This window comes from Chelonoidis abingdonii, chromosome 5 (assembly GCF_003597395.2).
Source record: "Chelonoidis abingdonii isolate Lonesome George chromosome 5, CheloAbing_2.0, whole genome shotgun sequence".
NCBI classification, from domain to species: Eukaryota; Metazoa; Chordata; order Testudines; family Testudinidae; genus Chelonoidis; species Chelonoidis abingdonii.
This window is the reverse complement of record NC_133773.1, coordinates 58,029,593-58,055,732: the sequence shown is the minus strand read 5'-3', so window position 1 is coordinate 58,055,732 and position 26,140 is coordinate 58,029,593. Positions and strand designations below refer to the sequence as shown.

Here is a 26,140-nt window from a genome sequence, read left to right as displayed (position 1 = left end):
CATTGCATGTTTTATCATTTCTATATTTTACTTATCTATTTAATAAGATACTATTGACAATTGAGAGCCCATAGACCCTTAAAAAAGCCTGATTCTGATCTCAGTTAAACTCCTCTAAATCAGCAGTATCACAATGCAGTTACAAATGAGATCAGAATCAGTCCCAGGCATGTTGTTCCAATCCAGTAACTTCAAGGACCCAATCCTGCAAAGACATATGCACGTTAATCACATGTGCAAGTTTTTGCAGCATAGGGACCTAATTTTACATATTATGTAACAAAAGGGGGAAAACAGTAAATGGGGAAAGACTGAAGAAGGGTAAGGGATCATTAGTCATGAGTCACAGGAAAGACACTATTATTTTAAATTTTATGTATGTATATATTTTTTTTTAGTTCAGAATGAGTACTTTGCCTCCTGTGCTGATACAGTGTCCAAAGAGATATCCCAGCCTCGTAGAGCAGATGGTTTGCCCTTCAATAAAACTTGCAAGGTATGTGTGTCTCTTACTGACTTTTGGAAGACTAACACTTTTGTTTTAAATATGTTCAATCAGATATCTTAAAGAGAAGACAAATTATGGTTTGAGTAGTAGGGATACTTTAAAAAGCAAAAGTTTAAGACAAGAAAATCATCTTTTAGCAAAGTAATATGCACATAATGAATAAAAGGCAATAGGAAGCGCAAACTCGTCTTTTTAAGACAGAACAATAGAATCCAAATGATCTTCTTGTCATCTAAAATATAATGTATTGAAAATGTCCATATTTGAATTGACATCATCTAATACACAAGATTGCCTGCAGTTTCAGTAAAGTTGTTAAGTTCAATGAAGTTTCAAGATGCTACTTAAAGAATGAAGAAAAGCTTTTGAACAATCAGTGAAGTATGTAAAGGCAGGGGAGATTAGTACTACCATTTTTCTTTGCATTATGATAGATTTCAAAAGAGCTCTATTCATGGTATACACTTTCTCATAAATTTTCAGAGTTCTTTCCTCTTAGTAAGTATTTCATTGCTAAATCTTTGAAAATGTAATCTTTTGGATTAAAAAAATAAGACTTTATCATTTTGACTTTGCATGGGAAGGAAGCATCCCTATATGTTTCAAAATGTATACAAATTGTCATGAAAAAATTACCAACACTTGATAGGACTAAACCTATTCACCAGGCTGAAATAGACCAGTGCCTCAAATCACACCCCATACCAAGTCATGTCTCCAGCTATCTGGTCTGCCATTAGTTAGTTGCTCCCCACTGCTTAGGTTTGAAGACCCTGGTCTACCACTGGTTGAGTACTGAGATCCCAATTAATGCTGCTCCCCACTCGAAATAAATCAGTTAATGTTGGGTCACAGTAAATTAATGGCAAGCAGCCCCATTTAACCTCCCACCATTCAATTTATTTTAGTCCTAAAAAGAGAGCTCTCTGCATTGAGAGATGCATCAAGGCTGAGGTTTTTCTTCCTCCTGGACCAGACTGCAGCATTTAGAGACTGAGAACAGGATGTAGTGAGCTGAGGAGCAGAGAGGCTCCAGCTGGCCTGAAGACCAGCAGTGGCAGGATTCTTGTCTGGTTTAGCAGAGAGCTCTTGTATGGGACAGTCCTTGTCACATCCTCTAAACAAACAGAGAATTCTGTATGGGATAGGTGTGGGGGGAAGGATGGATGGAAGCAGCTTCCTGCCAACCTATCACAGGGCTCCTTGCTATTGCCACACCTTAGTAGAGTACTCTGTTGGGATGGTGGCAGTGAAGCTCCCCATACACAGAATCCTCTGTTGGGGTAATAGGTGTCTTTGTTGGCAGAGTAATTTTGATATGGGCCCCATAGAAACATATAGATCCCTTTGCTGTTATGGTTTGTCCCCCTTAGAATTCTTTCTGAGGGAGGCAAACTCCCAGTTCCCTCTGTGCCAGAAGGTAGGAGTAGCAGCACCCTCTGGTTACTTCAGTCCTAACAGTAGCAGCCCCTCGCCAGTCTAATGATAGCAGCAGCTTTGGAGCTGTCTCTGTGCAAGCTTCGAAAGATGTCACCACAGTCTGAGTGACACAAGAGCACACCTACTATGGCCACTAGCATTGGGGCTCCATAGCAGATCAGTTGGATGCCTCCATTGCCTTCTGTTCCTGAACCCTCACCCACAATTATTTCTCCTTCATCCCTCTATCCCCAATGAACCTTTGCTTGCTGGTTCCAGCCACGCTCCCTTGCACCTCAGGCAGCCAGCTTCTTTACCTATCTCAAACTCTCCAACAAGCTTATGTTATCCAGCTTCATCCAGATCTGAAACAGGCAGAGGGATGGGTGAAATGTTTAAGTACTTCAGCAGTTCACTTTAGAACTGCCTTCTGAGCCTCTGGCTGTGCACTGAGGCAGCCTTTCAGTGCTATACAGTCCAATTCACGTCTTGCTGGAGCTGGGGCAGAGAAATGGGTCTGAATCATTTACTCTATGTAGCTCAGGATTCCTTGAATCTCTCAGGATTCCCTGAGCAAGTCCTGTCTTGCCATTTTCCTTTGAACACTCCACCTTTCACTATGCCCATGCTCCCTTGGCATATACCTGCTCCCTCTATCTCTCCGACTTTGATTAATGTAGCTTACCAATAGATAACCTTTGAATAAATTCTGTTACTATTAACTATCAAAACAGTCCATGGTTGGTTTTACAAGCCTTTGTGTTATTTTTTTAAAGAACTGGATATGGGTATGTGGTGATTTTATTTTGGAAATTAAAGGGAATTTGTTATGGATGTAAGGAATCTGTTACCATGTTTGAGTATTATGATTGAGTGATAAATCATGGGAATGTTAATGTTACTATAACTATTGATTTATTTGATATTATGTGTCTGTACTGATACAAAATGTTGTTGAGAAACTGACTCTAAGTTACCAGTTTTTGAAGTGGAAATAAGACAAGATTTAAATTGTATTTATCATTCTTTATCTTCGCATGGTTCTGTTTTGTGTAATGTTACAAGGCTGATTTTTTTATCTTTGTTGTATGTCTAAAGAATGTTTTCAGTAAAAGAAATTAGATAATTTTGCTCTTTAAACTGAGGAGGCAAACAATTGTAAAACAGCTGCTTCAAAATGCTAGCAAGTATGGATTGGTCATCAGTAAGATGATGAGAAAACTGATTTTTTTAAAATAAGAAATCAATTTAAAATTTAAGTAGAAATCACCTTAGAGAAATAAAGATCTTTACATAATCTATTTATGAAATGCGGTGAGTCATGGCAACACTGAAGCTGATTGGTGAAACAAGTGACAACTTCTGGAAGAAAAAGGATAGTGATTCTTACCCAGTTTCACCACCACACCATCTCTCAGTTATGACAAAATGAAAATTCTAAATAAGTGCACATGGCACCTTGAAACAGACATAAGACATGGCCAGATAATTTTCACATTTATAATTTTTGTTGCTTTCAATTCTGATTGTTTAGAACACCCTGGTTGGAGCTTTATCTTTTTCCTATTTGGTAGTAATTGAATTGACTCTTGTGTTTTTATGGTGAATAAGTTAATATGGTTCTTCTGTCTTTTCTTTCTTGTTTGTGCACAAACATCATTGATGGTGTCAGCACAGGTCTGAGAGAAATGTTTATTTTTTTCCAGTAGCTTGAATTCTTTATGATTGATATCTGTCTTGGCAGCCCCTTTAATATGCCACAAAACATTATAGGTCTTTTGTAAACAGTAGCTGATTTGTGAGGTGTGTGTGTGTGTTCAGTTCTTGGCTATGCTTAATTTTTTTTTAACTTTCAAGCACATTCCCCCATCAGATTAGAATAATTTTAAACCTGGACTACATGACAAGTGCCACTTTAAGCTTTGTGATTCATTTTTAATGGCTATAGAGTGTAGTGTTTAAAAAAAAAAACAACCAAAAACATTCCTGAGAAGCAGAGGTGAGACAACAGACTTTCCATCCATCTCACTGGAAATTATATTTAAATGGTGATTTAAATTAATTTTTGGCTAGATAATTGTGGTGCTTGAATATTGTCTCCTCTAGATATTTTCTGCCTTTTCTTTTTATGTGGAATGTCCCCAAGAGCAAGAGGGTTCCTTTTGCAGACCTCCAAAGGTGCATAGTTTCAGGGCATTTTGGTGGTGTCTAGCCAAAGAGTTTTTGTTTTTAATTACATAGTCATATACTATTTCTGAAATACATATATATATTTTGTCTGCATTCTTGGCTAAACATGTAGTATCGTGTAATACATCTTTTACATTATTGCACACTACTTGTATTGTTCTAATGGTCCATAATACTTTCATTGATTTAGACTATTAGGTGTAGTCTGCAGACTTTGATTTTGGGTTGTAATTTAGATTATAGTTTGATAATTATGATAAATTATTTTCTTTCTAAGGTCTGTATTTTTATGTAACCAGTAGCACGTTCTATGTGCATGGCCTTTCTTAGGTGCAATTGAGGAATGAGATAGTGAACTATCAGGCTAATGTACTTTAAGTGCAGTTAAGGCAGCAATAGTTAAGTATGAGATGAATTTAAGTGGCCTGTATATGGCAGCAAATTTTTGTTTTTTTTTGTTTTTGTTTCCTACTTCATAGGGTTGCCAACTTTCTACTGCAGACAACTGGACACCCTAGCCCCGCCCCTTTCCCAAGGCCACGCCCCTGCTCAGTACATTCCCCCTCTCTTGGTGGATCGCTCTCCCACACCGTCACTCACTTTCACCGGGCTGGGGCAGAGGGCTGGGATGCAGGCTCCGGCTGGGAGTGCAAGCTCTGGGGTGCAGCTGGGATGAGTGGGTTGGGGTCCAGGAGGGGGGTGCAGGCTGGGGGATGGGACCAAGGGATTCAGGATGTAGGAGGGGGCTGCAGGTGGAGAAAGGATGTTGGGATGTTGGAGGGGGTATAGGCTCTGGGCTGGGGGGTATGAGCTCTGGGTTGGGCTGGGGATGAGGGGTTTGGAGTGCAGGAGCAGGCTCCAGGTTTGCAGGGGTTCAGGGCTGGAGCAGGGGGTTGGGACTTGGGGTTGGAGCTTGGGCTTACCTTGGGCGGCTCCCAGTTAGTGGGGCTAAGGTAGGCTCCCTGCCTGTTCTAGCACTGTACTGCACCTTGGAAGCAACCAGCAGGTCTGGCTCCTAGGCAGGGGAGCCAGGAGGCCTGCAGGCACACCCCCCCTCAGCTTCTATTGGCCATGGTTCCTGGCCAATGGGAGTGTGGGGAGAGGACAGCGCGTGGAGCCTCATCCTCTCCCTGCCTAGGAGTCAGACCTGCTGGCCACTTCCAGGGTGCAGATCAGTGCCAAGGCAGGTAGGGACTAACTTTCCTTAGACCCGCAGCACCGCTGACTGCACTTTTAACGGCCTGGTCAGAGCTGCCAGGGTCCCTTTTCAACCGGGTGTTCTGGTCAAAAACCGGATACCTGGCAACCCTACTACTTCAGTGTGGTATATTTTGTAAACACAGTTTATCATGTACATATACATGATTTTTGTGGCCTTTTTCTGACATTCATAGAGTAGTAGGCAACAATGCAAAATGTTATCCAGATGTCCGTATAATTATGGAAAAAATATATCAGAGGGAGAGAATGGAATGAGGTAATTATAGTCTGCAGTGTAATACATATCCACAAAGGGGCAGAGTTGTGGATTTACATACAACAGTGCTTAACTGTGCAATTTTAGTGTTCTCTTCTCTTAGTTTTTTATTGGATAAAAGTTAATTCACATTACTGCTATAAAAGTAATATCCTCTAATGTGATGCTCTCAGTATATATATGTAAGAAGGCCTCATTGCTTTTATGGTCAGTACACAGTGCCTTTGCAATGCCAGGGCCTTTGTTTTGTATGGGATTGGAGGCACAATTGGCTGAAATGTTGGCTGAAATTGAATTGTCTGTCAATCCAACTTCCAACCTTAGCACTAGATCAGAACACACTGAAGTCAATGAGAGTCTTTTTGGTGACTTCAGTAGGTTTGGGCCAGGCCTTTAATGAAGGTCACCCATTAGGATATGCTCTTGAGATTTTTAGATAGGTAAAATTGTCTCTGAGTGTAGATTACACTACGCAGTATATATGTGAGTAAATTTTGTTTTTAAAGAGTCTAGAGTTTGACACTTTACATTTTTGTCTTGACAGCCTGGACTAAGCAATGATTCCACTTTGGAAAAAAGTTTGAGTCTACGGGGGTGCTAAACACTGGTTTACCTAACAAAAAACTCTGTAGTCTATACAGAACCATTGGATAACAGGGTCCCTAAATACAAAAGCCAACTCTGCTTCCCTGCAAAAATAAAGATTTGAATAGCTACAGACCAAAAAGTTAAATGTGATACTTGTAGGTGTTTATAAAATGTGTCTGATACATTACTTAGTCAATATTTCAGTATTTATCTGTCTCTGCGTGGCAATGATAATATATTATACATGCTGCAGACGTCTACTTTAGCACCTCACAGTGTTTCTTTTAATTTTTTTTCGTTTGAATTTAGGATTCATTTGATCAAAGACAAAGATGCCATAGATCATTATTTGGCGATGAATATCAAAGGATTGTCAAAACAAGAGGCTGCTGCGTAAGTATGGCCTTTTTGAGGCATTTTAACATACAGTAAGTTTGTTTCCTTTGTTTCTAGTCATTGTATTCAATAAAATCTGAAGTTCCCCAAGCCTTACACCTTTCTGAGTGGAACTTGGAACTTTAAAATAATGTTTCACTTCTACTGATCTTATGTCTATCAAAGCATTTAATCCTATGGTTTTATTTAATTTTCATTTTTACTGAGGTTCTATCACATTTCAAACATTATAGCTAGGATTGTGTCAGTAATTATATTTGAAATCATCTTAAAAAAAAAAAAAACCTGTGTGAAAACATGTCCTGTGGGTCTGAAGTTTTGTGAATGAAAAATAAATGTTCTTGTAATACTGAATTAACATCTAGCCAATCCCCACCTCCAAATGTTCATTTTAAGATGCAGCATTTCATATACCATTAATTCTTCAAAAAGCTAATGAATGAAAGCACACTAGATACATGCCCAGAATCGGCATTCCACTGTATCAACATGCCCCACTGCCACCATGATATCTCAGTTGCCACATCCCATACTTTCAGGAATGTCTGTATCCATGTCTTCCTGACAATCTTCCTTGTGCTGACGGCTCCTAGCTAGGCTTTGCATATACTGCAGAAAATGCGCAAGATGTTACAATGCTCACAGAAGCAGTGTGCGGCTGAGTGGGCTCCATGCTTGCTGTGCTATGGCATCCACACGGATAACCCAGGAAAAAAGGCGTGAAATGATCGTTTGCCGTTGCTTTCAAGGAGGTAGGGTAGGGAGACTGACGACGTACCCAAAACCCCCTGCGTCGCTATTTTTGCCCCATCAGGCATTGGGAGCTTAACCCAGAATTCCAGTGGGCAGTGGGGACTGTGGAATAGCTACCCCCAGTGCACCACTCCATGAGTCGATGCTAGTCATGGTATTGAGAACACACTCTGCTGACCTAATGCACTTAGTGGGGTCACGCACAGTCGACTGTATAAAATTGGTTGCTGAAGATCAACTTAAATAAAATCGACCTAATTTCATAGTGTAGACATGCCCTAAGCTACTGCAAGATTTTTGTTGCTGTCAGCGATTTGATGTGATCCACTGAGCCAACCTCCTTATGACCCACTTTGGGGTTTTGTCCCACTGTTTGAGAATTGTTGGCCTGTTGTGTAAATTCATTTCCATTTTAAATGGCTTTTTTCTTTATTTGTATATTTTGAAAATCTTTTTTACAGAAAATGGAAATTTGCAAGCAAAAGTTTTATGTCCTTTCATAACAAAAGTTGTTCAACTTTAAGGCTCTGTATCCTAAATCCCCTTTTGATGCGGTGCTTGTTTAAATATATATTTTTTCTGTCTGAATAATTCTTCATAATCTTACTTATCATGACCAGGATCCAGTGTTTATTAAGCAACTTTCAAAAAGAGAATTTGATACCTAGAGAGACACATTCTTTTTGGTCAGTTGAATGCAATCTCTGAATTTCAAATCTGGTATACATGTGATTTAGCGTAATTAGGCAGTGATCTAAAACTGTGGGGGGAGTGAATGGTTTACCTTTCCTATAGAAACTTCTCTGTGCAGTTGTGTAATGTGAAAGGTTTTTCCTGAAAAGGTTAAAAAAAGTTCTAATCAACTTTTGTACATTATGTAGAACTTCATTTTCTAAACTCTGCAAAAGAAAGTTTCATATTTAATGGGAAATCATGAATTATTCCATTTATTATCTACTTCCTCCTTTCAAAGACATGATCTGGATAAAAGGCGGGGTGAATAATTTCAAAAAATACAATACATTTTTAATGGGAAGGTGCAAACTACAGATTCTCATGACTATTAGCAAGTGTAGAGGAAACAGAATTTTACTTGCAAAAACTCATCAAACTCTTGCAAAGATAAAATATATGACATACTTTAATAAAAAAGAACACAGTGCGCTGAAGTTTTTCTTTTTTATGTGACTTGTTGTTTTTACTAAGTTTGGTCTTACGGTTTTCTAGAGCTTTTATTTCTCAGTAGTACAACAGTATTTTCTGCTGAGGAAAACGTACAAGGTATACACAATTGAGTTCTATTTTTGAAACAGAGTACAAAGGTAAAGCATAGATCTATAATGTACCAAAAAGAGAGTGAAATATAAAAAGACAATTGAATTTGCTTTGAGACAATCAAGACTTTCTAATAATTCTCATAGTTATTTTGATTGTATAAGACTCCTGTTTGTTTTCCCCTTCATTTAACTTCTATCTTGTTTACAGGTCCTTAGACTGTGAGCATCTTGGGACAGGGACTGTCCCTTCTTGAATGGTGCGATCATAAACAAATATAATATACTGCGGGTTCTAGGAATTGAATAGTAATTATGTGAGGATAAATACTTAGCACTTATATAGTGCTTTCCATTTTCAGAGCATTTTACAAAAGTTAACTAATCCACAGCAACCCCTTGAGGAGGTGTAGTAGGTAAGTAATAGTACCATTATCCCTGTTTTCATATATATTATATTATCTTTCTGAAAGAGCTTACAATCTAAGACAAAAGACAACAGATGGATACGGACAGATGGGGGAGTACAAGGAGACATTGAGAAAATGAGTATGATAAGCACTGTACAGTTTTACATATAGTGAAAGAAAAGTACAGGGAGGTTAAATGACTTGTCTCAAACCACACAAAATATCAAAGATGTAGCTGAGACAAGAACCTGGAAGTTCCTGGCTCCCAACCTTGTATTCAGTCCATTAGGTACAATATTAACACAGAAGAATTAAGAAATCCATAATTTTGGTAAGTGACGATCTATAACAGAGGTAGCCGAACTGTGGCTTGTGAGCTACATGCAGCTCTGTTACAATTAAACTGTGGCTCCCAGAGACCCCCCTCCCAACCCTTTCTCTGCCTACCAGACTGAGATGGGGGAGCTCAGGGCTTCTGTCCTGTGGCAGGGTGGTGGGGCTTGGGGCTTCTGCCAGAGATGACTGGTGCCTGCTAAGAGGGGAGTGGGGGACACAATTTAAAGGTTTGACCCCCACCCCGAACAGCTTGAGCCATGCTCCCCGAGGCACACACCCGCTCTTTCCCTCAGCGGCCCTTCCCTTCAGCTCCCAGGTGTTAGCTCTGCATGGAGAGGCAGCTGCAAAGAAGCTGGGAGCTGCAGGGAGGGGCATCTGCTTTAGGTCCTTGGGGAGAGGCAGCAGCAAAAGCAGTGGCTCTCCCTGCAGCTCCCACCTGTTTGCTGCTGCCTCTATCCAAGGCGCAGCTCTCAGCTTGCTGGCTCCAGCAGTTGCCGTGCAGAGAGGGGTCCTGGCAGTACCATGTTACCAACCAGGGCCAGCAAACTCTGGCAAAAACCTGGAAGAGTACATGATCCCATGTATCCCTCTCCAACATTGTCTCTGGCTTCAGCCCCCGTGGGGAAGGGGGTCTTGTCGGGGCTGAAGCCCTGAGCCCCGGCGAGCACACCCCAGCTCTCAAAGGGTCAGTAAGTTTGGCCACCCTGATCTGTAACAAAATTCGGATGTAACACCACAAGTTAGAATTAATTTTGATTAATGAACATCCCTGAATTCCAGGAAAATGAGAAAAAAATCATTATATTCTGAAAAGAATGTAAGTTACAGTGAATTCCTACTTGCCATTTAAAAATCAACAAAGATCATAGAAAATCAACAAAAATCAACAAAGAGAATAACATTTTCTCTGACAGTGCCTGAAATATTCGCTAAAGATTACTGGTACATGTTGTGATGCACAAAGAATATTTTCCTATGCTTATTACTTTTACCTTTAATTGTTCTGCTTTTAAAACATTTATATTTAGGGACACAATATATCAAAAATACATTTCTAAATGTATATTTCCATTTACTTGTATTACTGATTATTTTTAATTATTACAGGAATTGTATTCATTTGAAAAAATTTCTTCATAATCATCCTTTGATGTTTAGAACTGATGAACTTTTCTATTCTTGTAATGTTAAAGTGGCAGTGTGCCTTTAAATAAAAGGAAGAGAGGAAGCTACATGTATTCATTAAACAATTCTCACTGACACTCATATTTTTACGTTAGGATATTTCAAATTTTATATTTGAATTGCAACAAAACACAAAATAAATGACTTAATCCTCAACCTTGCTGACAAAAAATATCTGATTTGGAAGTTAATTATCTATTGTTACTTAGTGGGATCTACTATACTTTCTAGTCTGCTATTTAATGAGAATTAATATACTCTGCAATTTAAAGTATTACTATCCAGTAAGAATTTAATGAAAGGAAAATATTTTAAGCAGCCAGGATGAACGAGAATGAGAGGGGAGAGAGTCTCTGGTATTAGTTAAATAACACTGGGTCAGTTCCAGCCTGTAGTGATAATATATGGGACACACTGGCCCTTTAAGCCTCAATCCAGCAAAACACTTAGGATGTGCTTAGCTTTAAGCATGTGGGCAGCCCCACTGAAGTCAGTGAGATTACACGCATGCTTGAAGTTAGGTAAGTTAGGTACCTACCTGAGTGCTTTGCTGGATTGGGGCCTAAATGAACAGTCCTGTGACTTGCAAGGGTATATGTACATGGTTTTATACCCGTCTGACATGGCTTTAAGAATTGCAGTCTAAGATATTTGTTGAATTGGTGGAATATTTCAGTTTTACATATGTATAGGGAGTCAAAATAAATCACTGCAATAATTCTACTTTTTGGTTATGTATTTAGGTAAGTTTTTATATTTTCAAGGATGCACAACAAAAAAGTGTACCTTTATTTTAGCAGCAATTCAATACTGTGTGTTATGGAATTCTTCATTCTTAGGAAGAATTGTCTATAATTGACTTATAAGTATTTTCCCTTTTGATTCTTATGAGTGGAATCCTGAAAGTTTTAACAATGCAGCATTTTTGGTTTTATGAATTTTCCAAATAGCATTCTTTATTATTACTTAAGCTATATACTTCTAAAATGTTAATGGAGTGGTTCTGTTTTCACATCTTCATTTGTATATGTATATATGTTTGTGTATGTACTCAGACATAAAGACAATGCCTCATGCTTCATAAATCTCAAAGTATGTCTAAATATTGAAACATTTAGAGTAATTTTGGGATTTTTTTTGAACAATTTATTTTTAACAAGCAAAAATATCTTGGTTTTTTCAGGATTTTGGATGTTAATCTGTATGATAATTTTATTGCCAGATGTTGACTTGCTTGCTAAAGAAAGAAACCCAGTTTAGGTGTGAAGAATATAATTAGACTTGGAAGAATTCAGATTAATGTTTTTTATAATTTTGATGATATCAATTTCCATTTTATCTATTTAAATTTCTATGGGTGCAGGAAATTATGAAGGGAGAATAATTATTTAATGATAGTAGATTTGAGATTCAAAAAGTTAGAGCTTTATAACCATTAAAACACAAATTGTCAACATCACATGTCAAAATATAAAAAAGTAAATACCTTAAATTAAACTCTAACATGTTCAAAAGAGGTATTTTTTCTTTGCCTATCTGTAAATTTCAGTTATTATTGATTGATAGTTTTGTATGTATGGTGAAGTCAGCATAATTAATACACTATGCAATAATGTTACATTATAATAATTATGCCTTTTTAGTAAACCGTATATTATCATTGCTTTCTGCATGTAATCCTGTGTTTTACTAACTACAGTAGACTGTTTAGAAAAATTGCCAGCTGACATTTTCTTATGTTTTTTTTATTAAATACCAAAGACCTAGAGATATGAGGCCTGACATGGAAATCTATCAAATGAGAATGGTAGTATTTTTCACCCACTTTGCTGAGGTGTAATTGACTACCCAAGGTGTGAGCTGTGGGGAATTAGGACCAATAAAAGTGTCTCTGCCACAATATATTTTTAATGTGATTATTTTAATACAAGTGTAATTCTTTTTGCCTCTTAAGATGCAAACGGTAAAATAAATCAAAAATAGGTTAACAAATGTGAAACGGTCCAATATACATCATCTACTGCAAGGAAATTTGAAGGTGAAAGCAAAATATCTGGGACTATATTGAACTGAATTCAGAGAATTATTTAATGTTTTTTAAAAGTACAATGGAATAACGAGAAATACCACGATCTGGGCAATTTACTACAAATTTCTTTGAGTTTATAATATTGGTGCAACTTAATAACCTCATTTTATACTGGTTCAGGAAGATCAGAAAAGGCTTATGGGTTTAAGACAGATCTTCTGCATCACATGAGCATTACACAAGCATTTCTTTAGGTGCTTTTAAATTGTTTATTTTTTTTATACAGCGAAAAAGGTATAAATAGCTATACAATGTAAGAAAGTTGAAATGATTATAACATTAAATGTAAATCTGAAATCTTTCTAAAATACCTTGTTTTAAAAGTAGCAGTGCTTTTTAAGTTTACATATCCGTTTTTTTTGTAGCTGCTACCATATGTGTGATAACATAAGGTGCATGAAAATTACCTTATATAATTTTTTTTGTTAATGCAAAATAAACAGCTATTACAGAATAATCTCCTAATTTTCAGAAGTCACAGATAGCTTCTGAAGATGCTCAACACTTTGACAATCAAACCATGAGATACTATATTTCAATAACTGCTAGAGCAAGCTAAGGGCAAAATTCCCGATCAGATCTACCTGCTGGATTTCAATCCCAATATTCTCCTTATCCTACATAAATGGACAATCCATTGACATCATTAGGCTTCTATCAGTGGGAAATTGAAGCATGTATGGACAGATAAAGGGTACACTCAGAATTATATGGATTTGTGTTAAGAATTCTGCCCTTAATCTGTTGAACTTTATATATCGAGAAACAAAAACAACAACAAAATCAAAATAAACTAAACAATTTTTAAGTTCATGTTTTTAAAAATGCTTTCTGAAATCTTGTTTAGTTTTTTTTTCACACATTTTCTAGGTGATCACTTACCAGAAAAGCAAAACCCCATGTTTGTTTATCTTAATATTACAGTCTTTGCAATTAACCATAGTTTATGAATCATCTGATAAAGAATAATGCATGCTTATACTGTGCTATGTCCACGTGGTATTATAGCTTGCCCAACAGTGCATGCAGTATTTGCAGGTTTTGACGGTCATTCTTTTTGTGTGATATTGAAAACAGTAGTCAAATTCACAATCAGTGTGTGAAGTGCAGCTCTGCTGACTTCATTAGAGTTGTTCTGATTTATCCTCACAGTGTATTTGACTCAACATTTGCACTTTTCTTTTGTTCTGAAGTAGTGTGTTGTTGCAGTGGAAGTTGCTTGATTAACATGATCTGACTGCAGTTTTGCTAGATTTCCAGTAGATGCCCCCAGAGACCATTCAATCTATTGAAAAATTGTTATTACAGTTAGAATCAGAGTTCTTTTTTTTTTTTTCTACATGACTCAAAGTGAGTCTTGAAGTGGCCCAAATGTTGACAGGAAGCCTCAAACCAGAATGGATAGAATGTAGACAAATAAGGTTTATAGTTAAATAATAACATCTTACTATGGAGTAAGATTCACTAGGGTCAACATAAATTTATTTAAAACTAAGCAGAATCATCAGGTAAAAGTTCACAAGTAGCTTTAAAAATCACTGAACTATGTATTGGATATTTTATGTCAATTGATAACTAATTGTCAATTATTGAAAACATGATAAGTTTGATTTAGTATCTCTGTTTATTCCTGTGCACTACATAATGTTATAATGAAATATATGCTGGAATATAAACAATAATGTTGGTGAGCATCATTAATTCATCTTAAAACGTAATCAGAAGATTACCTCGCTTGTCTCCACTACATCCATGTTAAAAAGTGACGTGCTTTACAGTGTTTGGGGAAAAAAACACTGGCATTTTCAACAGGAATCATGTTGATACTTGAAACAATTTCAGTATAATTGTCAAATAATCCCTTAGATTACATTAGTAAAATTCATCCCAACAATGTGAATTTAAGACCATTATAACTCATGCATGATCCATTTATAAATACTTTACAGTAATTTAAAGGGGCAAAATATTATGCTGCTCCATACAAAACTTTCTATTCTTTAAGTGTAACTTTTTGTCATATAAACTAGTGCTATTTTTTAGTATACTGTAGCTGAAATGTTATTACTGTAGGTAGGCTTGCTACTGGTATAATATACAGTTATACAATTATCTTTCCCTGAGAAGAACTGTATAGTAAGCACAGTGAGGTCATTCCAGCTGTAATTTAGTTTCTTTTTCTTTTAGTTAATTGGCATAGCCTTTTGCTAGAAAACTGGTGACACAAATTGTAGTTACACCACTGACTTCATCCTCCATGTAAATGTATTAGTTTGCAAATGATACTGCTCATTTGAGAAAATGTGCTTTGACCTTAAGTAAAATGTATTTGTCTAATGAGATTAGCACACTTGGCTGGGGCAGTTTTATGCTACTCTATAAATACTGATATCATGTTCAAATAATTATGATGGAACCTACAACTGAACTGAATAATGTTTTGACTAGTTACAAATATATTTTATATGTTTTCTAAAATGGCTAGTTATTTTATCTCTGCTTCCTAAATGACTTTTTACATTCACTTCTTTCCCCGTTCCCCCACTGCTTTCACTAGGCTCAATTATACTAATTTAGCGTTCGCTGTTATTCCCACTGAAGTCAGTGGAATTTCCTCCCACCTCCCAATTACTCTCCACAACCATAGGTGAATTACTTATGCAGGATAGTATGCATTAGTAGAAGAACAGATCCTTTATTAATGGCTTTTTTTTATGTTAATGTAATATAAACAGCACAGATCATTGACACTTAAAGCTTATTTTAAAACTTGGCTGCTCCATTTTCACTTAAATAAAAAGGTGTTTACATAATTTTCATTACTATAGAACTGGAAAATAACTATAGTAGTAACGAATTGGACAGAGACTGGGCCATCCACAAAAAGGAAATCAGTATGCTTTCCACTGTGGAAATTAAGATGTTGTGATGGTCAAGTGATTGGACACTCCTTGATGGGAAATGAAATAAGGTTGTAAGGGGCATACTGCAGTTGCGCCAATTGAAGACAAGTTGAGGAAGGCTAGCCTAGGTTGGTATGAGCTATATTGTTAGGATGGCTGTTGCAATGATTGTCAGTGGAATATGACCAACCGGAGACCAAAGACTCAGTACATGGGCTGGATATCAGCAGGCCTCAGAGTAACTATCTGTATGACAGCCATATGTACGATAACATAAGTAAGGCTGCAAGTCATGAGTAAGGCTGCAAGTCGTCACAGAAGTCACGGATTCCATGACTTTCCGGGACCACCATGACTTCTGCAGTGCCAGGTGCGGCTAGCCTGAGGGCCGCCTGAGCCGCTCAGGCAGTCCCTGGGCCAGCTGCATCAGCCGCTGCTGAGGCAGTCTCGAGCCACCACCCTCCCCCCCTAGCAGCAGTGGGAGTCTCAGGTTGCCACACACCCCCCCACAGCAGCCGGGGTCCAGGGCCACGCACCACAGCCAGCTCCCTCACCTCGACCTCCCAGCAGCAGTGAGGGTCCCGGGCCACACACTGCCACCCAGATCCTTTCAGTCCCGCACCACACCAGCCAGGATCACAGACCATGTGCCATCTACTCCCCCCCAGCACCCGCAGCACCCCCTGGGCCACCACCCCCCCCGAGGAACCCAAGATTTAGTCAGGGGTATATAGTACACACCTCATGCATAGGTCAATTTTTGTTTACTGCCTGTGACGTGTCCATGACTTTTACTAAAAATATCCATGACTAAAACATAGCCTTAATCATGAGTTTTGGAAGAAGGCTATAAAAGTTGCCAATCCTGAATAGGAAAATGACTATAAAGAAGAGTTGTTCCTAGGCTAGAATTATTCTTATTCTGATTTGTTAAATGTACACCAAACATCAGTTTTCAGAATTCCTTATTTTCTTTTATATACTCTGAAAATTTGGCAGTAAAAAATATAATCTTTTAATGAGAAAAATTGTTTGGGAATATCAGTGGTATAATACAAAATCTGGAGGTTTGTCATTTTAGTGGGATAGAGAGGAAATTTTTACCCAACACTACGGGTCCAGTCCTGCAAACCATTATTTCTGGGTTTAATCCTTAGTGATGCAAGCAATCCCATTGGCTTCAAGGGTTTTTAGTATTGGGCTCTAGATTGTTTCATGCCACTTGAAAGAAGTATTTGGATTATGTCCATAAATAATGTCTCAAACCTCTTGAAAATATTTAATTATGCATCTCTTTTTTAATATGGATATCTTACTCAGTTTATCACTGGAATAACTTTGATATCAATTCTTTATTGTATCTCTGTGGACACGTCATTTGCTTTTAAAATTAGGCAGAAATTATGAAATTTCTGTATCCCTAAACTAGTCCCAGATGATTGTGTTTCTAACAAATACCAATCCACCATTACCTCCAGCAAAACTATTTAACATGTACATTGTTTTGACATGTAGTATGTGCTTATTTTTTTCCTGATCACTCTTTTTAAGCTAACTAAGAACTTACGGTGTTTCAGTGAACTAATGTGAGCACCTCCTTTTTTTTTCTATGTAGATTACCTCATTTGACTGTCCTGATGGATTTCAGTTGAAGAACACTAGTATATTTATAATGCAGTTCCAATAAAAGTGCTTACAGATTACCCCTATTGCTATATTCTGTTCTACAGTATAGGATCTTGTTAAAAACCATTTTGTAAAAAACCCTACAATTAAGTGGTTCAAATATCAACTCTCCTTTGTTGGCTTCTGAAGTCTACATTTGAAAACCATTGTAGTATCTTTAATTATATGTGTGTGGGAGGATTGTAGAGAACATAATGCAGATTTAAAGGACTAAAATCAGTATTTCTTATTCCCAGTTACAGGAATTCATACAAGAAGAACATCTGCATAGACATGCTGCGACAGGGTTATCACAAGTCCTTCTCTGAGCTCTTCACTCTGATACAGAAGTGGAATGCCTTGAGGGAGGCTGCAGGGCCTGGGTCAGCCATATGGCAGCAGAAGTCCCTGGAGGAGCAGCCTGATAAGCTGGATCAGCTTCACCATTTCCTGACCAGGGCTGAGGCAGCCCAACGAGCAGGTAAATGGGGGAAACTATGGGTAACAGAACAGCAGGAGCTGCAGCAGTGAGTGCCTGAGGGAAGATTCTAAATTGTTTCATGTATGAATTTGAAACATTACTGCATCTTAGCACATTTCAGCCTTAGTCATCTAAGCTGTATTTATAGACTAAATGATAGGTAACTCTGAATTTCGACACCACGGATACAGTGAGAGGTTCTGTGAAATAAACTGGGAAAGAGCATCTAGAGTGTATTATGTCACTAGAAATCTTGAGATATATTTACAGCCTTGATAACATCTCAGTTATAACCTAGTTCATAGTTCCTTTATTTTTTTGTTTTATCTACTGATTTTAACAGCTTTTTTTGTACTTTATTAGAGAAATATAACTTTTAAAACATTCTTTTACACTATCAATACTTTATAAATCTGATATTTTAAAACATAGATGCTGCTCAATATGGTTGAATTTGTAACTGAAAAATTAAACATAGGTTTCAAATATGTCAAATACAACATGATACACTGATGTGACATGTAATTTGTGAGTTAAAAGGTGTTTGTGAAGCCATAACTCTTTATTGCTGTATATTTTTGCTGATGCCTAAAAATAAATTTACTAAGCTATTCTATTTATAATATTCTTTTACTGTAAATACTAGATCATGCAATAAGTTTTTATTCTTATCATTCAGAATAATAATAGGAGTTGATGTAGATGAATATCTACAGGAACCCTGTTATATAAGATTTCTATTACACTCTGCTAATTTTAGTTTATATTTTTGATCATTTAGGGAAGGAAAACTTAAAACAAGGTTTCTAAGGTTTTGACAAGGAGCATTCTTCATCTTAACTTTTTAGACAGGGCGAACTTTTTTTTTTAAGGAGCAAAGCTAAGATTATTGTTCTCCTGTAGTTCAATATTTGTACTTTAAAAACTGAAAATTTTAGGCCATTGTTATTTATCCTGATTGTAATTACAGCCAACAAACTCCACATTGGGCTAAGGTTCTGGAACAGCCTCCCAATGGGGTGGTGGAACAAACATCCTAACAAGTAGTATGATGGATCTTGATAAGTTTATGAATGGAATTATATATTGTGGTTGCCTATGATAGTATCAGACTGGACAGGATGAGCCAGCACGTCTTCCAGTCTTATGTTCCTAAGATGGTGTAGGGGACTATGGAAGACTGTGTCACGGCCTAGCTAGGGTGTCTCCGCTTTCTCGGCGGCCTTGTGAAGAGCCCCTGCTTGCTAAGTGGCCGGTCATTGTAGGACACAGCATGCCAGTTATAACTTGCTTTTAACTGGTTGAAACCAGTTTGTATGGCCTTAGGCCAAAGGGCGGACATAGCCTGTGGGAAGTCCCTTTTTGCATATGTATGAGTTGCTTTTGTATTGTGTATATATAGCTGTATGCTCCCGGTCCGCCTTTGGACTCCGACCCAGGCCGAGCTGAGCTTCGGTGCTGGGTTCCCCGCCTAAGTGACAGCAACGCCCAGGGTCCCCGTTGCGGATGTGTCACTTTACCTTCATTAAAGCCAAATAACTCACTGTGTGTGTGGGCCTCGTCCTTGCAGAGCACTCAGGCACATAACAGATGGGTAAAAGTTAATGGACTGTCCTGGAGTGGGAATAAAGCTATCTTCACTTCATAAAGCTGCCTCCCAGATTGATGGAATACAAGGTGAAGAAATAACCTTTCCACCTGAGCTGTTCTGATACAGGAATTTTGAGTATGATGCCTAAAAATAAAGGCTTAGACTGGACTTGATGTTGACTTATGATTCATTTGTATAGTAACAAAATCAAAGTCCATGAGGGGAAGTGAGTTGTGACCCTATAGAGTGCGTGGGCTGTGTCTTAGAGCAGATGGGAAAACAGGGAATATAACAAAATATTAGCATCACTATAGTTGATACAATATTGCACTATTTAAGGACTATAGTTAAGCATAATGTTATCTTCTAAAATTAAAAATACTAGAGCCAACCAAGATCTCAAAGACTGGGGGGTGGGAGGGTTAGTTTTAGGTTTATGTAAGTATGCATTTGAAAATATAGTTTTAATAGCCATTTAGCCACATTGTTTAAATAGAGATGTACTGCTGGAAGGGATTCAAGAGGTCATGTAGTCCATCCCCCCATGCTGATACAGGATATATTACTTGTTATATGTTCCAATTGGATAATATCTCTTAAGTGGTAAATCATCTATCTATAAATGGATGGTGCATCTTGTGACTTCTGCTCTGTTGCTGTAAGATTGGTTAACAGGAACAGTTACACAAGAAGTTATTGGAAGGGCACTCATTTTTGTTGCTTTCTAGGTTATGGACATTATGATGGGTTGGTTTTTGTTTAGTGTTTTGTAAGGATAGTTTAGTTTTTTCATGTCCTTTATTGCTATTGCCTGGTGATGTATTTCTGGCTGGTGCAATGTTTGCTGATGATAGACATATAGTTTAGATAAAACTGTTGCAAACCAGAAAAGCTTCTTCCTTGCCAGCTGCCTGTTTGTTTCATTTCAAGTCTGAGGTGCTGCTAATCAGCAGTCATAGCATAGCTCTTTTGAAGAAGCACAAGTCCAAAATGTATGTGAAAATGTTTCCTATTACTGTTGTACACTGGTTACCAACATTTCTTATTTTACTAAGCATTTTGAAATGAACAAGACTACGTGGCTTGGATCCTCAGTGTTCTGAGAACAGTGATCCCAAACAGCTAATGGATACATTTGAAGAGAGCTCACAGATTCTGGTGACGTAACAGATGATTTTACTCATACATGGACTAATATATAAGCAATGTTAAGGTACAAGCTGTGATATTGGCATCAGAAGAACCAAAACATTTTTTTCTTTTCAACTTTTTGCAAACTGATCTTTGGTCTCTTTTTAGCACCTGTTTTCAGCAGATGTTCTTATCACTGCCTTATGCTTAGTTTGTGTTGCTGTCGTTAGTATGGCATATCTCTAAACTATTGGTTTTGTTACCATTGTCAATAAAAGGCACATGTTCCCTGACATTGTCAGATTCACCTTCCATCTTCTCCATATTGCTCCTGTTGTTGGTATCAATATACATCTCAAGCTTGTTTGTTCTTCATATCATTACAAAAGAAGTTGAAGAATGCTCTCCCATTCCTATTGCATGAATCAAAAAATGAGATGCATCAATGCATGTTTTGCCAGTGTTACATTTTTTATAGGCCATTTGCCATTGCTCACAGTCAGTGAATTTTCACTGTTTTCATTTTTACTGGCAAATTACGTTGGGCCTTCAGATCTTACAAGAGTGCAAGATACTTCCTCCAAATCAGCCAACAAAGCAGTATCATGCAAGGAGCTGGTTATCGAATCTGGCCCCCTTCACCACAATACCTGAGTACCTCCCAAATATTTAAAAATAGAGTTTAAAAAGATATACTATTGTCCCTTGCAGCTTGTAGGAGAAACAGCTGGCAGGGATTTATCGTGCTCTGGATGAAAATAAGAACCACTAGCAGAAAATGGAAGAATTATAGATGATATGTATAAAGAAAGTGCAGGCTTGGAGTTTGTTGATGCTGATATTTCAGATGCTGCTAATTTGAAAGTAGACATGCTTACAACTATTCTCCTGATCTCAGTCTAACTACTGTGGGCCTACCTCATCTTTTTGCTAGGTTTGTTTGCAGAAATAAAACAAAAGGTCTGGGCTGCTTCTCCATGTTATGTTTTTATAATGTAAGTTTGTCATAAAAAAAACAGGATAGATGAATGCTAGAGGAACCTTTCTGTGTGACACAGCACTTGGTGTAAACCTTCACCTTTTGATGTGCTTGCGAAAATACTATTAATATCAGTTCACTTAAAGCAATATTATGGTTGACAAGCAGTAGTGTGCTGAGGATAGGTAGAAGGTGCACCACCTGAGCAGTTGTATCTGGATGCATATGTCCTTGAAAGGCAGACTTAGTACATTTAAGTGGTGCTGGTAAGCAGTTGTTGATGTGCCTTTGAAGAAGGACACCTAGACTTCCCCCTCATCTCTCCACTCCCTCCCCGTCACCCCCAAGTTGTGCTGGTATGCAGTGAATATGAGGCCATAGTTCCACCCTTCTCAGACATGTCTTCTCAGGTGCTGCTTGCACTGCCAGCAATGCTAGCTGTGGTTCTCAACATCTTCTAGTCAAATTATGGCTAACCCCCAAATAGGTGCAATAACTGGAAAGAGTTCCTTGCATTCTTTTCTTTGGTAGAGTGCCAGCCATAATTTGGTTATTAATATGTGGGAGGAGGCAAAATTTACTTAAGAAATCTTTTTCTTTGCTTGGATCTAGAACTTGTGAATAGCACCCAATTAAAGCATACTAAGGAGAGAACCCCACCTCTGTTATGAAGCGTCTGATCCTTCCCTACTATAAATAATTTAAAAGAAAATAGAGCCCAAAACGCTGGCTTTTAAGGGGTAGTTGCTGTGATCTTACATGATGCATATTGCTGACCCTGTAAACAGTTCTTCAGATACTGCTATCTTATTTTATCTTATTTGTTCATTTATGCTTTTGGCCTATGTAGGCCCCATTTAGGCCAGCTAACTCATTTGAATCAAATCCCAAATCTCACACATCTATTTTTTTAAATTTTATTTATTTGTTTACTTACTTATTTACTAATAAGGTGCTATACAAATTATACTGTAAAGGATCACTGTGTTCCTGCCTTGATGAGTTTACAGTCTGGCAAGATAGGTAAGGCAGAGAATGGTTTAGAAGTTGATACTAACTTAGACTTAAGTTTTCCTCCCATAGCAGTGTGGAGACAGGTTTTGCCAATAAATTAGTATTTGATGACTTCAAAAAATGCCTTTTCAGGAGGTATATGAATGAAGAGAGAGTGGGCACATGATGCATTGTTATTGGGAGGTTATACTTCTATCTTCCAGCGCAGATATTAACAGTTATGAATGACTTACTGTTGAAAAAGACTTTGGCACCATATAATAAGAAACTTTCCCATAAAATTTCAACCTTGTGTCTTTGGCTGAAGGATGATCGTCCAGTATGCCTGCTCTCACATGTCTGCATGCTGTTCACCAAAATAGTAACAAACCGATTCTCAGAGTCTGAACAAGAAGCAGCCGAGAGAGCAGGCAGGCTTTTGAAGGAATATCAGCACAATGGACCGTATTTTCACTATAAACCAGCTATTGGAATGCTCAAGGGAATACAAATTCCCTTTATATATTGCCTTTGTTAACTATGAAAAAGCATTCAACAGCATAGAGATCAGGACATCAACACAAACTATATCAAACTATTAAAGGAAGCAAATTCTGACTTCGCTACAGATATAACTTTATTTGATACTCCCCTTCGCATCCCAGTTAAGAAAGGTGTGGAACAAGGAGACAAGGTTTCACTGAAATTCTTCACAGCCTGCCTCGAAATGGTAATGAGGTGGATGAATTGGAAGGGTGGAATCAGCATCGATGGAGAGCAGTTAAACCATCTCAGATTCATGGATGACAGTGGGTTGATTGCTGAAAATATTATCAAACTACAGAAAATGGTGCGAGAACTCAACACAAAAAGCAGCCATGTTGTACTGACAATTTTCTGCTCCAAAGCTAAATTAATGGAGTCTGATACTTTACCAAAAGCCCAAATAACAATCAAGGGAGCAAATAGAAGAAATTGAGCAATATGTCTATTTGGGCCAAGAAATTAACATGAGTGACGATCAGGATGGTGAACTCTTGCAAAGAAAGAAAGCAGATTGGTGCACATTCAATTCTGTCAAGGATGTTCTCCAAGGAAAAATCAACAAGACAACATGTGCCAGCCTCTTCAACTCAGCAGTACTGCCAGCAATGTTGTACGGCAGTGAAACATGGGCACTGACAAACACAGAGGAGCAGCAACTGTCTGTCACGGAGAAGGTGATGGAAAGAAGAATTCTGGGAATTTCCAACCGCGACCGAGTCCCCAATGAAGTGATCAGACAGCAGAGTGGAGTGCAGGATGTCATTGTTGAGAACAGGCATAATAAAATGCAATGGGCCAGGCATATAGCGAGGCTCACTGACAATCAGTGGACTGCAGCTGTCACCGAGTAGTACCCATGGCAACTGAAATGACCACTCAGCTGAGCTCCAAAAAGATGGGAAGATTTTATCATGAAAAGACATGGTCACACATGGAGAAGGAAGGCCAGGGTACAAGAAGAGTAGAAGACATGTTGTGATCGGTGCAATCTATACGAGGGCTGAAGCACTGATCAATCAAGGTGGTGATCAAGGTGGTCTCAAGATCTCCTCTTTGCTTTTTCTCCCATCCCCCTGATACCCAAAGTCATAAGAAAAACCAAGGAAGGTGTGGCTACAGTGATACTTATAGCCCCTTTGTTGATCCAGACAGCGTTAGTGCACAGCCCTACTGCAGCTGTCCAATAACAGCTACTGATCTTTCGCTCCAGTTTGTCAGAATTGAGGACAAATTCTTCTTCACCTAGATCCCATTGCTGTTTTGACCTGACTACTTGGAAGTTGTCTAGCTGAGCACATCAGACAAGATAGCTCCACAGATGCTTAGGATAGCCTGATACAGAGAAGATGAGATTTTTCGTCTTGGCTTCATAACAAAGTCTTAACTAGAGTTTGGTGGGAACTGGATTTTTCATTTTGTGGGAAAATTCAATATTTCAATTTTTTTCCATTCCAAAAGGTTTTTTTTTCAAAATTTCCCACAAAACAATATTCTAGAAAAAAAATAGTTTCAAGTTAATCAAAATGTTTTGTTCCTATTTTAACTTTTTAAAAATTTAGATTAAAACTATTGAAAGAAAAAGTCATTTTGCAATGAAAATTTTAAACATTCTGTTCCAAAAGGTTGACTCTATTGAAATACTTCCTTCAAATTTTCTTTCAAGAAAATAACTAATTAAAATAGACATGTTTCTGTGAAATGTTTTGCTTTTGACAAATCAGCCTTTTCCAGTCAGAAAACTTCCAACCAGTTGTAATCTCAGCCCATTGCAAAATTTGTTTCCCAAGGTTCTTGTTTATATCCTCCAGCTTGAACTATCAGGCTTCTAGCAGGTCTGTCAGAGTACATTTAGCTGCCATTTCAACTTGCCACCCTCCTTTTCAAACATACAGTGTTTACTGATTCCACTGTTTCACAGTTTTTAAAAGTCATGGTTCATGTTTATCACCCTATGCAGAAGCCTCCCACATCCTAAGACCTAAATGTAATTCTTTTAGGCCTTATGGGACCCTCCATTTGAACCCTTATCCAAGTATTCTCTTCACTGTCTCTCATTCAAAACCATTATCTTTACTGAAAGAGTGGTTTCACAATTACATATCCAACTCTTTCAGCCTTCTCCTTTCCATCCATGTGGTATCTCACTACTTGGCCAGTATCATCATGACCCATTTGATAAGTGTTTTTGGATGAGAAATGATAATATTGTATTATTGTTTATACTAGAGTAGAAAACTAAAACATTTAATATATATTTTATTTCCTGATGGCAGGAACACATTTTACAAAAATAGAGGGGTATAACGACTGATCCACCCTATGGGAGATTTTATATCAAAGTTACCAAATTTCTAATATTTTTTCCTCATAGGGTGGTAAAAGTTCACTCTGACTAAATCAGCTGTCATTTGTTATTGTCAAAATAACCTCAGTACCTTCCTAGATTTGCAAAATCCAAGACTTTTAATCTAGAAGAAAATAAGGCTTTTGAAAGTCCATCTTTGTTGAATGTGCTCTCTTGTGACACGAACACATCTGATCAGCTTCTGTCCAAGACAGTTATACAGAATGGTTGTCTTTGTGCACTTCTCATTGTTATTCACTGGCAGGATAGTCACTGGAGGGTCATATTAAAGTTCATTCAATCAAAGCTGCGGCAGTAACAGTAGTCAGCCTCGGGTCAGTTCCATCTCTTGAGATTTGTAGGGCAGCTACATGAAGTTATTTGCATAATTTTACGTAATATTACTGCCTTGAAATTTTGTAACAAAGAGAGTTTAAAGGCAACCTATCTATATCTAGGGCTCTTTGCCCAGTTGACAGTTTAGCTTCATCGTTTCCCATTTTTGTTTTTCTGGTAGTACCCTTTTTGTCTATGAATATTATGTATCTTGTGGTATGTTTTAGGGTTTTTTACTTCGATATAATTAGTATATAATATGTAGTGGTATATTCTTATACTTAAAAACGTATTAATAGCCAGTATTTTTGTGTGTGAGAATATTACTACTATTTCAAGGTGACCTCTGCTTGTTTCCTTTTCTAGAATGATCTTCAGAAGCCATCTGGAAAGTAGTGCCCATTGGGACACACAAATTCTCTCATGTGGTAGCAAATAGTTAGTGCCTGATTATAACATGGCTGTGTGGCCCCAACCACTTGAGTTGCTTCCTTTCTAAGGCCAGTTGTAGGGATCTTTTATGCCTCGAGCCGTTCTGAGAGATTT

The 26,140-nt window shown here is 37.8% G+C and overlaps 1 protein-coding gene across 2 annotated transcripts in view; it reads left to right on the top strand.

Annotated features, from left to right (window-relative positions):
• TTC29 (tetratricopeptide repeat domain 29) overlaps positions 1-26,140 on the top strand; it is a 184,663-nt gene that overhangs the window by 5,725 nt on the left and 152,798 nt on the right. The window contains exons 3-5 of one of the 2 annotated variants that reach the window (XM_032764895.2): positions 399-496; positions 6,492-6,575; positions 17,451-17,674. In XM_032764895.2, coding sequence (XP_032620786.1) covers positions 405-496; positions 6,492-6,575; positions 17,451-17,674 — 400 coding nt within the window. In that variant the 5' untranslated portion in view covers positions 399-404. The remainder of the gene's footprint in view (positions 1-398; positions 497-6,491; positions 6,576-17,450; positions 17,675-26,140) is intronic. The other variant, XM_075066780.1, reaches the window with a different exon arrangement.